The sequence below is a fragment of the Pteronotus mesoamericanus genome, unplaced genomic scaffold (genome assembly GCF_021234165.1).
Source record: "Pteronotus mesoamericanus isolate MK-2021 breed Mesoamerican mustached bat unplaced genomic scaffold, CSHL_Meso_final contig_164, whole genome shotgun sequence".
Classification (NCBI taxonomy): domain Eukaryota; kingdom Metazoa; phylum Chordata; class Mammalia; order Chiroptera; family Mormoopidae; genus Pteronotus; species Pteronotus mesoamericanus.
This window is the reverse complement of record NW_026555065.1, coordinates 11,806,676-11,823,947: the sequence shown is the minus strand read 5'-3', so window position 1 is coordinate 11,823,947 and position 17,272 is coordinate 11,806,676. Positions and strand designations below refer to the sequence as shown.

At 37.5% G+C, this 17,272-nt stretch overlaps 1 protein-coding gene across 1 annotated transcript in view; it reads right to left on the bottom strand.

Moving 5' to 3' along the window:
• The window catches only part of PRTG (protogenin), a 120,310-nt gene that overhangs the window by 65,680 nt on the left and 37,358 nt on the right, over positions 1-17,272 (bottom strand). Inside the window, exon 3 of the mRNA XM_054565388.1 lies at positions 420-564. Within this exon, the coding sequence (XP_054421363.1) occupies positions 420-564 (145 nt within the window). The remainder of the gene's footprint in view (positions 1-419; positions 565-17,272) is intronic.

Here is a 17,272-nt window from a genome sequence, read left to right as displayed (position 1 = left end):
TTAGGATATGTGTGCAAGTGTAGAGAACAGGGGACTGGGAAGTGGAAAGCAGAGACAGAAGTGGGCATCTACCAGGGCACACATGGGAGACCCTTTTCATCGGCACTGTGATTGCCAGCAGTAAAAGTGTAATTTGGTTTTTCAAATCCTTGGGCTGCAATCCATGTACTCAGGTGGTCCTATAATTGGAAAAGACATTTGAGAAAAGGAACAAAGCAGTAAGGCAGGCTCTCTGAATTCTGATCTAAACCCCCAAAACAGGAATTATGCCCCATAAGCCAGAGCATACTGATGACCTAATTCTTTGCCTAATTTTGAAGTGTCTTAAGAAGTTGATTATTGACAATGTAAATAAAAATGAGTTCATGATAGAGTGTTCGTTACTCCTGCATCTCTCCAAAGACAAATGCTGCATTTACCTGTCCATAGTTATAGGTAGAGTTGTTCGATTTAATTCCCATGTTATAATTGCAGGAGGGTTTGATGAAATCTTGCATGCAAATCTAGCAATTCCACCTTCTTGGACCTCAGTAGAAACTGGCTGAACTTCAAATGCAGAAATAGCTATAAGATAACGTTTGACAAATTCAGAATAATTACATGAACTATGATACCATACTTGGAAACAGCATTATGCTAGATAACATTTATCAGACTTGAACACTTCCTCAGATGTTAAGATCATCACAGCATAATTACCACAAAGATAATTTAGGGAATAACTGTGGAAAGACCACTGAGCAGTTGCCCAAATCATGGAGTCCGGCCTTTCCCAGGATGAAATTCTAACCAAGTTCTTAAGAAACTTACAACTTGTTTGGAGAAAAAAATTAAGATAACTGAAAAAAACCAATTAATAATAGTATTTACATACCAAACTATGTGGTACAAACTTCAAATACAGTACACTCTGTTTCAGAGGAGAGGGAAATCAATGAATTCAGATTAGACAAGTAAAAACTATTTAGAGACTGTTTTTAAATTGAGTTTTTGAATAATCTATTGGGCTTAAATGAAAGGGGGAAAATAGGAAAACATGGTGGCAATAACAAAAGTGGAAGAAAAGTAGAGATAAAATAAATTTCTAGCATAATACAAATTAAGACATCACTGAAGAATTTTGAGCAAAGAAGTGTCATGATAGTAGCATTTGGAAAAATTATGCAGGCACTGTTACACAGGATGAACTGAGAAAAGAAGAGCCTAGAATCAAGACCAATGGGCTGTTTAAATAAGAATGACAGAAATGGGTGGTGGCAGTGAGAAGGGTGAGATTCTACAGATACTTCAATGAAAACAAAAACTGTGTTTGGAATCAAATGAGGTTGGTATTGATGTTGCAGAATAAAAAAAGACAGAAAAGACAAATGATGTGCTGATAAACAGAAAGTAGAGAGACTCGAAACTATTTTTAGACTCATGTTATTCCCAAAGTACAGCTAAATCTTGAAGTGTTGATATTTTCTAGAGATAATTCTTTACCACTCTAGGCTGGCCTCCAGGAACTGGTTGTCAGGGTCCATGGTTTTATGTTTTGACAGAGTCCAGACTCCAGGTAATAGTGTGGTTTTCCTTCTCTCTCCTAAGTCTTCCAGGACATAAAAGAAGGGCTGCAATAATGGTTTTACTGCCCCCTCCTCAGATTCCAGTTGAAAAAAACATATATTCCTTTATGGTTTATCAATAAAGTGAGAAGTTATGAAGAAAAATAGAGGGACTATGGTCTAGATGACTTATGCTTCATTAGACTGGAAAGAGTAAAAAGACTAACAAATTCTGCCTTTGACTTGACTTCACTAGTTTGTAAGTTGATAGCAGGCCTTTAGAGGAATAGGGCAAAGCCAGTGAATAATGGTGAAAATAGTCTTAGAAAATATTCTTCCAAAAATGGTGGAGAGTAATTTTTTTTGTGTAAGTAACAAAAAATTCCTGCTTCCTCAAGAACACTGGTTCTCAAATGGCTTGTTGTTAGTGGATCCATAAGGTAAAAACATTCTCATAATCACAATTATGTGCCTTTTTCATTCTCATTTCTCTTGTATATACAGTATTTTCCAGAAACTACATGATGGGTGACATCACAACAGAGTCAATGCAGAAACAGATGCATGTGCGAATCCAGCTGTCTTATTAAGTTAAGACAATGCCACTCCTCCCACTAACATATTTTTTCTTTTTTGATTTGGAAAATAGTTATGTTTATTAAATGTATTATATTAATATGTAATGAGGACTTCTGGTCAAGATGGTGGCATAGGCAGACATGGATAGCCTCTTTGCACAAACACATCAAAATTACAATTAAAATATAGAACAACCATCACTCAGAACAACAGAAATTAGGTTGAATGGAAGCCTGACAACTATGGAATTAAAGAAACCACATCCATCATGACTGGTAGGAGGGGTGCAGATGCAGAACGAGCTGGTCCCATACCCATGTATGGTAGATAAAAATTTGGGAGGAATATCTCAGGGGTGAAGAATCCCAGCCCCATACCAGGCCCCCCAGCCCAGGGTTCCAGTGAGAGGAAGATAAGTCCCCACAACTTCTGGCTGCATAAAATCAGCAGGAATTAAGTTGACAGCACAAACTTCTGAAGCTCCAAGCAGTTCCTCTTAAAGAACCCCCACATAGACTCATCTACTCAGACTCACTCCTTCTGAGCTCCAGCACTGGGGTAGCAGCTTGAAAGGCACCAGTGGCATACTGGGAGAAAGTGATATTTCTGGCATCAAGGTAAGGAGAGGCCATTGTCCCTTTTCTAAATCCTCCCCCTACAGAGCCGTCAGGCAGGGGCCGTATCTGAGACTCCATCAAGCTAACACTGTTTGACCCACCTTGGAGATCCCCAGAGACTCCACCCAACTTACCAGCCCATCCAAGCTGGTTTTCCATATGAATGGCTGGTCTTGGCTCATGCTTCACAGCTTCCTAAATCCTCTCAAACAAACAACAGCTGGCCTCAGTGAGCCCCAGGCCCAGCACTAGATTCACAGCTTGGCTTTGCCTGGAAATCTCCAAGCCCAGCACAGGTAGAAGCCTTCTAACATTACTTAATAGCTCAGAAAAGGTGGCCTTGGGCAAAACACAGATGGGGGCTGACCTAGGGCTGCACCACCCGGGAAACCCCAGGGCCAGTGCACCCAGAAGACAGCTACAGACCACATCAGAGCACCACTATCCTGCCCTGCACAGCTGATCCTCCACAAATGGAGGAGAATGGTGGTCAGTGGTCACAGCCAATCCTTGCAGCTGACTGACCTGGGTAAATCATTGATCTGCCAACAGCAACCAAGGCTCAACCAAAAGAGGACGGTGTACTCAGCCCACACAAAGGACACACCTCGAGTACCCAGCTTGGGTGATAGGGGAGGCTGTGCCACTGGACCTTACAGGACACCTACTAAATTAGGCCACACTACCAAGACATAGAGTCAAAGCAGCTCTACCTAATACATAGAGCACACACAGGGAGACAAAGAAACATGGCCCAAATGAAAGAACAGATCAAAACTCCAGTAAAAGAACTAAACAAAATGGAGATAAGCAATGTACCAGATGCGGAGTTTAAAACGCTGGTTAGAAGGATGGTCAAGGAACTTAGTGAGGACCTCACAAAAAAGATCCATTCAGAAACTAAGGATACACTAACTGAAGTAAAGAACAGTTCACAGGAAACAACAGTAGAGTGGGTGAAGCCAAGAACCAAATCAATGGTATAGAACAGAAGGAAGCAAAAAACAACTAATCAGACAAGAAGAAGAAAGAATTAAAAAAATGAGTATAGTATAAGTAGCCTCTGGGACAACTTCAACAGGTTCAACATTCTCATCATAGGTGTACCAGAAGGAGAAGAAAAAGAGAAAGAAATCAGAAATCTATTTGAAAAAATAATAAAAGAAAATTTCCTTAATTTGGTGAAGGAAATAGACATGCAAGTCCAGGAAGCACAGAGAGTCCCAAACAAGATGGATGCAAAGAGGCCCACTCTAAGACACATCATAATTAAAATGCCAAAGGTTAAAGATAAAGAAGGAATCTTAAAAACAGCAATAGAAAAGAAGTTAGTTACCTACAGGGGAGTTCCCATAAGACTGTTAGCTGATTTCTCAAAAGAAACTTTGCAGGCTACATGGGACTGGTGAGAAATATTCAAAAGTCATGAAAAGCAGGGACCTATAGCCAAGATTGCTCTACCCAGTGAAGATATTTAGAATCGAAGGGCAGACAAAGAGCTTCCAAGACAAGATAAAAACTAAAGGAGTTCATCATCATTATATATTATTATATGAAATGTTAAAGGGACTTATTTAAGAAACAGATCAAAACTATGAATGATAAAGTGGCAAAAATACATTATCTAACCACAATTGAATCTAAAAGACAAACTAAGCAAACAAGAAGAACAGAGACAGGATCACAGATACAGAGAGTGTTTTGAACGTTTGTCAGATGGGAGGGAGTGGGGGAGAAGAGGTGAAGAGGTAAGATGATTAAGAAGTGCAAATAGGTAGTTACAGAACAGCCATGGGGATGAAAAGTACACTATAGGAAATGGAGTAGCCAAAAACTTATGTGTGTGACCCATGGACATGAGCAAGGTATGGAGATTGCCTTAGGGAGTGGGGGCAGGGGCTGGGTGGAGGGAGGCCAAGAGGGAAAAGCCAGAACAACTGTAATAGCATAATCAATAAAATATAACTTAAATAAATAAAACTTAAAAATATGTAATAAATCAATGTTTTCATTTGTAAATTAGTATTTAAAAATTTTGTTTTAATTTCTAATAAGTATCAATAGATATAACCTACACAAATAAAAGCTCTTTGGGGTCTCAATTAGTTTTAAGAGTATAAAGTGTGAGACGAAAATGTCTGAAAACCTTTATTCAAGAACACCAAACTCTACAAATCATTACAGTGTTTCTTTTTAAATTGCTTCTCTAATCACTTTCTAGGATGTTCATCTACTTAAAAACTTTTTTATTCTGGATCAAACCAATGCCCTACCTACTGACAAATGAGAGAATAGATGGTTACATTTTTCTTCAAAATATCAGGTTAATATTCACAACAGCCTGATTTCTTATTAACAATGTAGCTTAGTTTTCTACAATTAACAAAACTGTGTCAAACATTCATATTTTGGGGGAACGAAGATCTAAGTTTCTATAAATCTAATGTCTGCTTTACGAAGTACTAATCTCTCCTGTTGTTCCCATAATACCTTTTCCATGTGTAAAGGGGGTGACATTTAGTTCTGGCCATCACTGATAATTACACACTTCAAGGTGGGAATTTTACCTTATTCTTCTCCAGCCTTCACCTCTCTAGTCTGAAATATCTAGTACAGTTCAACTTTTCTTCATAAAGCAGTTCTTCCAGCCCTATTTGAACAATTTCTTCTTTGATTACCCCACAATGAACTAAGCACTCAATTGAGAATGCAAACTATTTCTTTATCATTATCATCCTAGTTCTAAGCCCATATACTTTTTCTCATCAAAAAGCGAAACACTTAGAGCTTAGAGGTAGGGAAGCCATTTAAGAAGCTACTAGAATAGCAGAGGGTGAATTTTCATAATGGAACAGATTACAGGAATGGAAGGGAGGACACAAATAAGAGATGCTGTATATGGAACAACATGATCTGGCCATGAGACATTCAGGGGAAATGGTGGAAAGGACCCAAATGGCTCTGAGGTTTCCAGCCAATACATATACAGTGGTGCCTCGTCAGCTTCAGAACTCGTCAAACCTGGTACTTATCGCATTTTGATGAGAAAAAATGTTTCAGCACTTGGTGCTTCCTTGCCACTCACTGCGCTTGCTAAAACTTCTATGAATCACGATGCCATCCTGTGCCACATTAATTGTCACTTGCTCACCACCTGTTGGACTGAATTAATGATGAGTACTGGAATACCACTATACATGGAAGGTTGGTGGACAGTATGGTGCCAGACCAGAAAACATACAAGAGATCAGGTGGACTAGTGAATCACCATCACAGACTCTCACTCCATCAGAATGAGAGGAAACTGGATATTAAGGAAGACTGGGGAACTATAAAATTAGGTCAGGGGTTAATAATATAAACACTTTCCAATATCTATTCATCTTGATTTAACTAATGGTTCAGATGTTAGGCTGCCTTTAAGATTTAAAAGTGTTCTTGAGTTTTTATAATACCTGTCTAAAAAAGAGCAGTGTATAATATGTAAAATTAGCAGAGGTTTTTTTTTTTAATTTTTTTTATTTCTGAGGCTCTGTTGGAATGAACTTAGGAGGGATAGTATGTCTGTTTTTCCAATTTTAATTTATTCTCCTTCCTTGATGATAAACGTTAAGATATTAGGAACTGAGGTAAAGCATACTAAAACTAAGTAAAATTTTAGCTTTAGCTGGCTTAAAGAATATCAGGAATAAAATCCAGTACAATACAGGGCAATTTAGGTGAATACAGGGAGACAGTACAGCAGTATTGCCATGTGGTTAAAGGTGCAGATATTAAAATGTATAGATGTAATAATCACAGCTTTGCATTCATGAGCTGTGTGCCCTTGAGAAGTTACTCAACCTCAAACTTCTGTAATCCTCAGTAAAATGGGGATATTAATATTTTATAAGACTGTTGTAATTATATACACATACATACACATGTATACACACACAGAGAAAGGGTAACATGAACATGTAGTTAAGGCACTGCTTGAAACCTAGTGAATGAGCAGTCATACTGGAGGTGTAATAGTAATAGAATGTCTTGCTCTAAATACACTTTTAATTTAGGAATGGTGACTTAAAGAAAGGCAAACAAAGGATGTCAGTGACCATTATGTGATAAATGTTAAAGTTCTAACATAGGCAGAGTAGTTTAAGATTTAAAATTTTTCTCTTCTTTTCTACTAAGCCAGACTATGTAGCTTTTACATAAAGGCACATAAAAGGCACAGAGAGAGAAATAATTTTTCCATTTTTAATATGCATAGGTAAATTATTTGGGGATAAAATCCCCTACCTAAATAAAATATTAGGGGATATATTACAGGAATATAGGTAACCGAGTTAAAATATTTAGTGGTAGATTATGTATGGTGATTTTTTGTATTTATTTTTTCTATAATATACACATAATTGAGTAAAGCTATAATATTTTAAAATAAATTTTATATGTCTATATGGGCATGAATTGATGAGCTTGTCTTCGTAAATTTTCTCCTGTTGTTCTACTATCTGGTAAAACCCCTTATCCTTAATTTTAATCTGCCTCCTTTTTAGTATCTTGAACCTCTCATGCTTTGGGTAGACATCACCTATGATCTGCAGATGTGTGATTCTCTCCCTAGCTAGTGCCCTCAATCTGAAAATTACAAGAAAATGAACATCTGAATAAAAACCTTTTTTAATTAAAAATAAGTTTTAAAAATTTTATATCAAAACTTACAAACTTTAGAAAAGCATGTAAAAATGAATATATTATAATAGTCTTAAACTTTGTTTCTGTGCCAGTATTTGTTTTTCTACTTTGATTTTTTTAAGTGGGGCATTAAGCTGACTAAATGAATAGATCCTTTACAATGAATGTTAGATCCCCCTAAAAATTTAGTTCACAAACTATTTTCGGCCTTATCAAAACATTTTGCACTTATTTAAGTGGCAAAACATCTCATGTCCTTATGCAATTCTTGGCTTTCTCCTTGATGTGGACTTTGTTTCTGCCAGTTAGGTATGATTTTTACAAGTCTACAGTCTCCTTGTGAAACCTGACCTCTTTCTTCCCTCCACAGTCAGTGCTAACATAAACCAAGAGCCCCACAAAAAGTCATTAAAGCTGTGCTGTTAAGAGGCCAGAGCTCTATAAAACAGGCAAGAAACAAGGTCTTAAGAAACATGCGGCATTCTCAAAAACAACCTTGCAAACACAATAAATGTAAGTGCCTATTTTATTTGTGACTTCCTCCTCTCCACCTGTCTACTTAATATTTGCTTCTATGATTTATAGTCAGAGGGGAAAAAGGGGTCAAAAATATAAGAGGAAAATGTTCTCCAAACTTTTATTTGATCAAAAAACAACATACATGTATTTCTACACTGGAAATGTATCACTACAATATTAAACTAATGTGCCATCCATGCTTCTAAAAGTTCACAATGAATGAAATACTTAGTACATGTTGATCCTAAAACCAACTAAAATTATGGATAAAGTCTGAAATGACAAGCTATTTAGAAATTTAAAATAAGTTCACAGACTATTCCCTATGTAAGAAAAAAAAATCACTTTCTTTGGTAAATTGCATTTAAAATATTCTTTCACTAAACAGAAAATATTTCAGTCAATCAGAATTTTGATGCAGGGTTTACAGAGGTGATTCAGACAGGGGTTCTGGAGGCCTCAGCTGGTCAAGAGCTGCATTGATTACTACTGCCACATCCCCTCCTTAGGGAGTCCTAAATGGCAAGGGAACATGGCCAGTAGTCGTCACAGTCTACCACCTCTGTGCTGTTTCCACAGGTCTGTCACCAATCAGTAGTTCTGGGGAAATCTGTAAGTGGCTCATGAAGAAAGCAGAAATTTCTATCCTAGACTCCTGAATGCCCCAATTTCAGAGCTCCTCATGGAGTATGTGTATGTGTATTAGCTTAAAGTTTATTTCTATGACACTGGTCTTTCAGATCATGCATTTGTCTACTGCAGGCTTTCCTAATCAAAACACAGTAGTAACTTCTTACCTCGTAAGGTCCAATTCGCTTCAGTCTTCAAACTTGAAGACTGACTTGCAACCGAACAGGATGTAAACCAAGAGACCTGACCTATCTAATCAAAGCATCAAGGTAACTGGTGCTTTACCTGCTTGAGGTAAAAAAAACCAAGCAAGGTACAAGTTTCAAAGAGAAGTGTAAAATGTATTACATCCTTAAGGCTGGACAAGAAATTTGTACTTTTTAAAAAACTGTTTTATCAAAAACTTCATCTAATAAAAATAATGTAACACAAGACAGATGTGGTCATTGTGACTTGAGTGTCAATCCCTTTTTTTTCAGCTGTACTGAGTGTCAGTAGCTATTCTTTAAGTGGCTTCTTACCTGATATCTAGGGAATTTAGTATCCTGCTTGAATCTGTGGCTATTCTGGCAACTGGGTGCTAAGGGGCATGCATTTGCTTTTCGAAGGTAATATTTAGATCAAAACATGTGCCCAAATAAATGTAAACAAAACAAAAGTTAGAAACTTTCTAAGTTGGGTACCAGGGACTTTCAGAAATAGATCCTACATGCAAAGTTTCTACAGACTAGATTATTTTCCATCATTATATTCCTTCTGTATCCCTATTAAAAGACACCTTTAAAAACACCTGAGAATTCTTTGCTTCTTTGATATTATACCAACCCTGTTTTGACAAATGCCAGACTTGGTACTCCATAAACTCAGTTCCTATACCTGGAAAGAGTGACACAAAGCTCTTCAAGTCCCCTCCTGTCAGCTGGGCCCCTCACTGCTGTTCAGCAATTTTTTAAAAAATTTGAATATTTAAAACATTTTTTTCAATTACATTTGACATACAATGTTACATTAGTTTCAGGAGTACATCCCAGGGATTAGACATTATATATAACTTACTAAATGATCATCCTGATAAATTTTGTACCCACTTGACACCATACATGGTTATTAGAATATTACTGATTATATTCTCTATTCTGTACTTTACATACCTATGGCTGTTTTGTTACAACTGACTTGTAATTTTTAATCTGTTCACCTTTTTTGCCCATCTCATCAACCTGCAACCCGCCCCCCCCGCCCCCGCCAAATCTGGCAATTGTCAAAATGTTTTCTGTATCTATGAGTCTGTTTCTGTTCATTTTTTTTATATTCATTTGCTGATAGACATGTATTTATTGCCATTTTATTGTTCATATTTTTTATCTTTTTCACCCCCATCCCCTTCTTTTTCTTAAAGGAGACCCTTTAATGTTGCATGTACTACTGGCTGGTGGTGAAGAACTCTTTTACCTTGTCCTTCTCTGGAAAGCTCTTTGTAAATCATTTGATTCTAAATAGTGTTGGCTGCGTAGAGTAATTTTGGCTGTAGGCCCTTGCTTTTCATCATCTTGAATATTTCTTGCAATCTCTTCTGACCTGCGAAGTTTCTTTTGAGAAATAAGCTGACAGTCTTATGGAAGCTCCCATGTAGGTAACTGTTTTTCTCTTGTTGCTTTTAAGATTTTTTCTTTGTATTTAACCTTTGGCACTTTAATTATGATGTGTCTTGGTGTAGGTCTCTTCAGGTTCATCTTGTTTGGGATTCTCTGCACTTCCTGGACTTGTATGTCTATTTCCTTTTCCAGCTTAGAAAAGTTCTCTGTCATTATTCTTTCAAATAGGTTTTCAATTTTTTGTTCTCTCTCGTCTCCTTCCGGCACCCCCATTCTGTGAATGTTGGTACCTATAAAGTTGTTTCAGAGGACCCTTACACTATCTTCATTTTTTGGATTCCTTTTTTCTTTTTGCTGTTCTGATTTGCTGTTATACCTTCGATTATTGGAACTTACATAGCCCTTAAAATGACTGTGTTACTATATGGGAAAAAAACTAGTGATACACTAAGTGTTAAAAAAAAAAATAACAAAATTGTATTGACAACTTTCTTATGATAGCTCAACTAGAAAAATTCCACTCTTACAACTTCTTTTATTCTTAATAAAATCTGAACAGGTTAACCAAAACTTTTGCATGCTCTAAGAGCTAGCACTGGACAACAAGGTCATTCTTACTAGATTGGTACTGGCCAATGTTGATGTGCAAAGAGTGAAATATAAGATATGAGTCCATATGACTATGAAAAAATATTTAAACAAAGACAGTTGCCTTTTTTGGAACACTTAATTAAGAGCAGTTCCATGAGAATTGAAAAAGCACTTGCAGTTACAGAAAGGGACAATTGCTTTAGGGGAATGGCAAGACTGTAGCAGGAAATATTGTTTGTTGGTTGATTGAATACATGAATGAATATACAGGGAGCTACCACAAATGTGTAAAAACATTTGTTTGTTAGTAATAAAAATCAATATAAAAATGCTGCTTGTTATTCATCTAGAAAAATATGGTAGAAGATTTCCAAATTAGGTAGGAAGTTGAATTATCCTCATGATTTATCCTTCTATGACACTCTAATTCCAGGGGCATTCATGTGCCCTCAGTAGCTACATCACTGACACAGAGGTAGCTGTGGTACCAAGAGAGATTCTGGAGTCAGGAGGTCAAAGTTTTGGTCTTGGCTAACTCAATCATTGCCTTCAACACGTAATCTTGGGTTAAGTCATAATATCTCTTGAGGTAGTGCCATCACCCCACAGGCTCTTTTGAGGAGGGAGTAAGACTGAAGGTATGAATGTTTTGTAAGCCCCACACCAAGGTTCCAGAGTTAGGGCACAAGTGGACCTCAGCTACAGTGTAGAAAGCAGAGAAAACTGAGAAACAAAATTGGACTAAGGTCAGTGTATAGAGCAAGGGCAGAGTGAAGTTTTTGGACATCTTTTTGACAATCCGATATGGAGTCCCTGTCAGTCATGTCGGTTATATCAAGTGTCAATATGACAAAGACTGAGGTTACGGTGTCTAATGGGAATGGACCCAGAATGCCCAAAACCACTTCATAAGGACTCCATCTGGACATCAATATAAGCGAGACCACTACCCATTGTTGGCTATAAGAACTAAGAGCTTCGATCATTCAACACTCAAGCCTGGCTGTACCACGGTTCAATCTTGGAGCCCAACAGGACTCCTACTCTCTCAAACATGTGCCACCACTGTAGCCACCCACTCAGCTTGAGACTGATGCCCCCCACTCCATTGCAGATGCCACCAGTGACTGGAACTTTGCACCAGGTGCTTGCTCTGCTTGGTTTTATCACATAAACCCCCTCTGTGTGTATAACCTCTGTGTGACTCTATTGGCTTACAGGGGAGCTCTCCCCTAAGAAACCTGGCATTGTGGAAAGACATAAACATGCGTGACTTCTTTCAGGGATGCTCCCTTGCTCATGACAGTTGGGGACCTCTATTTTCTCCAAGCTCTGTCATAAATGAGCTGTCAAAAGCAAGCTCTTTGGCTCTTAGTGTCCTCATACGCAAAACAGTAGTACTCTTCTCCGCGATCAATGCCATGCCTTCCAGTTCTAAAGAGCCTCCCCAGAGCCACGGTTCAGCGTACCCTGATCCATCTTCTAGCCTGGTATTGTAGGGTTAATGGACCAATGGCGATTACTGGTCTGTCTACAACCACTGTGGCCATTCAAAAAATGACCAAGGATTAAGATCAATGGATATATTGTGAACTATACATAATTTTCAGTGGCAAACTTAATAAGGCTGAGGTTTAATTGTTAAACAGAGGGCTCTTTTTGGTAGGTCCCCTCTACTTTTCTACCTTTGGCGCCCCTTCCAATTCATACAATCAACAAAAGACCAGGTGTCAATTACTTAGCATCTGTCACCTAAAATAAGTAAAGGAGCTCAAGAGTCAGGAATTAGCAGTGATTTCAATGGGCCTAAAGGGCACAGTGCTTTATATATAATTGCCCATTTTTAAATGTCTACTGAAAGAAAATCAGCTCACAATTAGTTATGATGGGAATGTGCTTAGTGTGAAACTAGAAGACTTAGAATGAGATTATGACTTAAAATCATACCAAATTTTCTTACATTAAATATTTTAAGCATCATTATAATTTGTGTTTGAGTTCCAGTACACAAGGAAGCAATGGCATATTTATATATGTGCATAAACATATGTATCATAAAGCACAAGAATGTTCTGGGACTGAGAGACTTATATTAGCCAGCAGATACCACGCCTGTGAAAAAGGATGAGGACAGTTATATTTTCTTTAGTCTACAGGGCTTTGGACTAGTATGGAGCAGGGAACCCCTTAATCCATAAAGTATCAAGAATGTATTAAATAACAGATATTAAGAGGATTGCATATAAAAATATGGAAAAAAGAAGTGGCATTTCATTGTATAGTGGTTTTTCATTATGGCTTTAATTTGCATTTTTCCATGACAAATTGTACAGTCACTTTGGAAAATGACTCGGCCATTTTTTAATAAAGTTAAACATACTGCAGTCTCATCTTCTAAATATCTGTTCAATAGAAATGAAAATTTATGTTCATATAAAAACATGCACAAGAAAGTTTATAGAACCTTTATTCATAATAGCATCAAACCGTAATGTGCTTCAAACGGTGAATGGCTAAACTGTAGTAGATCCATATATGGAATACTACTCAGAAATAAAAAGAGACATGCTATTGACACACTTAAGAACACAGATAAATCTCACATGCATTATGCTAAGTAAAAGACATAGGACCAAAAAGGCTATAGAATGTATAATTTCACTTATATGACATTCTGGCAAATGCAAGATATAATGGCTGCTAGAAGGTAGGGGAGGTGGAGGGTATGACTACAATGGGCAGCATGAGAGAATGTTCTGGGATGATGAACCTATTCTATTTACTGACTGTGGTGATGGTGATGTGGTGTGGGGTGGGATGATGAAACTATTCTATTTACTGACTGTGGCAGGAAATATTGTTTGTTGGTTGATTGAATAAATGAATGAATATGTAGGGAGCTACCACAAATGTGTAATAAACATTTGTTAGTAATAAAGTCAATGTAAAAATGCTGCTCCTTGTTCACCCAAAAGAGTAAGGTAGAAGATTTCCTAATTAGGTAAGGAGTTGAATTACCTTCACAATCTCAAAGGTCCCTTCCATGACACTCTAATTCCAGGGGCATTCATGTGCCCTCAGTAGCTACATCACTGACACAGAGGTAGCTGAGGTACCAAGAGAGATTCTGGAGTCAAAACTCATAGCATGTGGACCCAAAAAAGTTTTAGTGTATGTAAAATAAAAAATCAACTTCAGAAGAAGACTTATTTTCCTTATTAAACAGAAAGGCTTTGAGTTGCTAACCACCCTTAATAAAAAATTATATATTAAGCATGATAGTTCTGACTGGTGTGGCTCAGTGGGTTGGGCATTGTCCTGCAAACCAAAAGGTGGCTGGTTTGATTCCCAGTCAGGGCACATGCCTGGGTGGCAGACCAGGACCCTGGTTTTTTGGGGGCGTGTGAGAGGCAACCAACCAATGTTTCTCTCCCTCTCTTTCTCCCTCCTTTCCCTTTTATCTAACATAAATAAAAATAAAACCTTAAAAAAATTAAGCACGATGACAGTACACAAAATTTAAAAGCTGACTTTTGCAGAACATTTTCACTATTGTGAGGTCACATCTGATTTTTCTCAAGTAAAGCTAAAGAGTCCTTTCATATTCCCAAGATCTTGGAAGTATCCTGTTTGCTTCACTGTTTCATCAGCTCTACTTTCTGCTTATACCTATGGGACTGGGCCTGTATCTTTCATCACTGTATTCCTGGCATAGCACCACACAAACAAAATGCACTCAATAGTTACCTGATAAACACATGAATAAAACATGGCCTCAGATACATATACACTCAATTCAGTCACCACCTCCTTTATCTGGAGAATATGTAGTATAATGTGTGCATAGCACTAATCTGGAGGACTATAAGATGGTGAAACTAAGTTTACATTATCTTTAGACTACAAGACATGAAAAGTGTACACAAATAATATTTATCCTGACAACTAGAAATGGATCTATGTTCCTGAGGGACAGGAGAAATAAGAAACCTAGGGCCATCCTATTCCCCTACGTATGGAAATGGTGGGACAGCTGTCACACTTCTGCTGAGTCGCTAGAGGAATGAGTCAATAAGGCACTGCACCCACATACGTGAAAACATAGCATACACACACACGTGTACATGCGTGTATACACCTGAAAAACCAGCCGTTTCGAAGTAGCCCAGACCAGTAGTATACTGCAGGATTGTAATTAGACTTCGACTTTTTCCACGCTGCTGCCCAGCATATCCTACAAGACACATGTCGGTTTTTGGGATTCCCTGGCATTCTGAGCTCATTTTGGGAAGTCTCATAATATTCAACCTGACACGGCCCATCAGGTCAGGCTTGAAATTATGTAGAACTTGGTCCTGGAACCAATGGGTTTGATCCAAGGAACCTCACATGATAAATAGACTTTCTAGAGTGGCTATAGGGTTTTGGAATTCATGTTTGACCAAGACTACTGAGCATCTGAGTGCTTCTTCAGGATTAAACTGCACCACTAAGTGCTAAAGTAAAAGTTCACTGTTTTTACACACATATTTATGCGACATTCATGCTTCCACTCCCCTAAAGCAGAATGGAAAGAGCCATTTTAAATGAAGATTTGCAGTGTTGAAGCCATAACCACTTCTCCTGACATCCTCATCTGCAGCTGAAGTACCGTCCTTTTTAGCAAATCCTTGGCCTGTGTTCTGCCATATTGATGTCTATTCTAAAGAGAGCAGCAGTAAGCAGAGAGTGACAGGCAACCACCAGGGTGGCTTCTCAGGAGCAGACCATAAAGAACAACAGAAGTAGACGTGGAAATGCAGTGCTTTAAGAGAAAGGGTCTGTCATGGTAGGAGTTTAAGGAAGAAATCAGGAACAAGGAAAATCACACACCTAAGCAAAATAAAAAGGAGCAGGCTGTCAATAAGAAAACTCAAAGGAAATAAAAACCGTGTTCTATCATTGTTAAACCGTCATAAAATTACTATGAATATTTCTTGCCTTCCTTTCTAGAGCTGATAAAATGAACATAAACTACTATTCACTCCACTTTTCATCTTTCCCAACTGCTACTTACTTGAGTTAAAAAAAATGTTTTAAATAATCAGTCTCCATATGGTACTCTCATAATCTAGACAGAATCCTGTTAGTTGGGAGTAAAATCTGATCTCACTTTGAAAGACATCCCCAACTGGGATTTTCCTCTTCTCAAATTATCTGTCTCCCCAGCAACAGTGTGTGGTCACAGAAGTGTATGAGACATGCTAATGCGTTTATCAAGTGATTATTCTTGGCCCCTCTGCTGGCAAAAACAAGCAGGAAACGGCACAAAAAAAAAAAAAACATGCCTAGTAAGCCACATTAACCAGCTTCAAAGCTGTTCAACTTGTGTGGCTCCTATGAATTCAAGGGGTAGAGAAAAAGCACCATTGCTTTGTCTTTACCAAGACCACTTCCCCTTCAGCCGTTTGCCAAGTGATTGCCTTATATTGCCTAATCCAAGAGATGCCTTTCTTATGCCTTGTTGTCATTCCATAAAGAATTAGTTCTGCTTAATAGCTCAACTGTGCAGGAAGAACATTCCATGCAATTTTACACTTTGCATCAGTCCAAGAAACAGAAGGATCAAGAAAGCATTAAGAAGAGTGAGGTTTTGTAACAAAATTCATGTCACTTAGCAACTTCATCCGTGTAGAAAATTATAATGAGAAAAATACAAAGTCCATTAAATTACAGCAGAAATATTTCTACTTAGATTATTTTTGCTTTTCCAAATGATTATTTCAAAGATATTTAAAACAATTCAAGAGCTGCAGTATATTAAATTATTTGTTGATAAACTTTACAGTATTCTCCTCCATTGCTCTTTTATATATTGCTTTCTAAGACTATAGAGAGGCATGGTTTTTCTTTCTTTTCCACATGCTTAGCTGATAATCAGTGAATATTTAGTAGATGCTTATTATGCAGTACAATTCATTAAAGTTTATATAATCATAATTTAATACAATTAAATGTTCCATATATGATATTCAACTCATAAACTGGGAACCAATCACCATGAAATTATCTGGGTATCTCTTTCACTTCTAATAAGTGTTAAAGACTAAGACTATTTAATTGATAACAGAAAAAAGCACATACACTGTCACTCGCACATACACATTAGATGTCCTTGTTAAGGTGAATTCATTAAGGGGACTGTAAGTTCTAGGCTACCTGTCCACAACATAATGAAATCCTTTTAATAATGCTATAGCTCACTCTTTTTATTATGCTTAACCATAGCCCTTTAAAGGGAAAAAGAGAAAATTAACCTACTACATATCTTATATACATTAACTCATTTAATACTCCTGAAAACTCTAACAGGTAAGTAATATTACCTTCGCTTATATGTAGGGAAATATGTTCTGAGAAGTTAAAACAGGCCCTGGCCAGGTAGCTCAATTGGTTAGAGCACTGTCCCAATACACCAACATTGAAGGTTTGATTCTCAGTCATAAATAAGTGAACAACAACAACAAAAAATCAA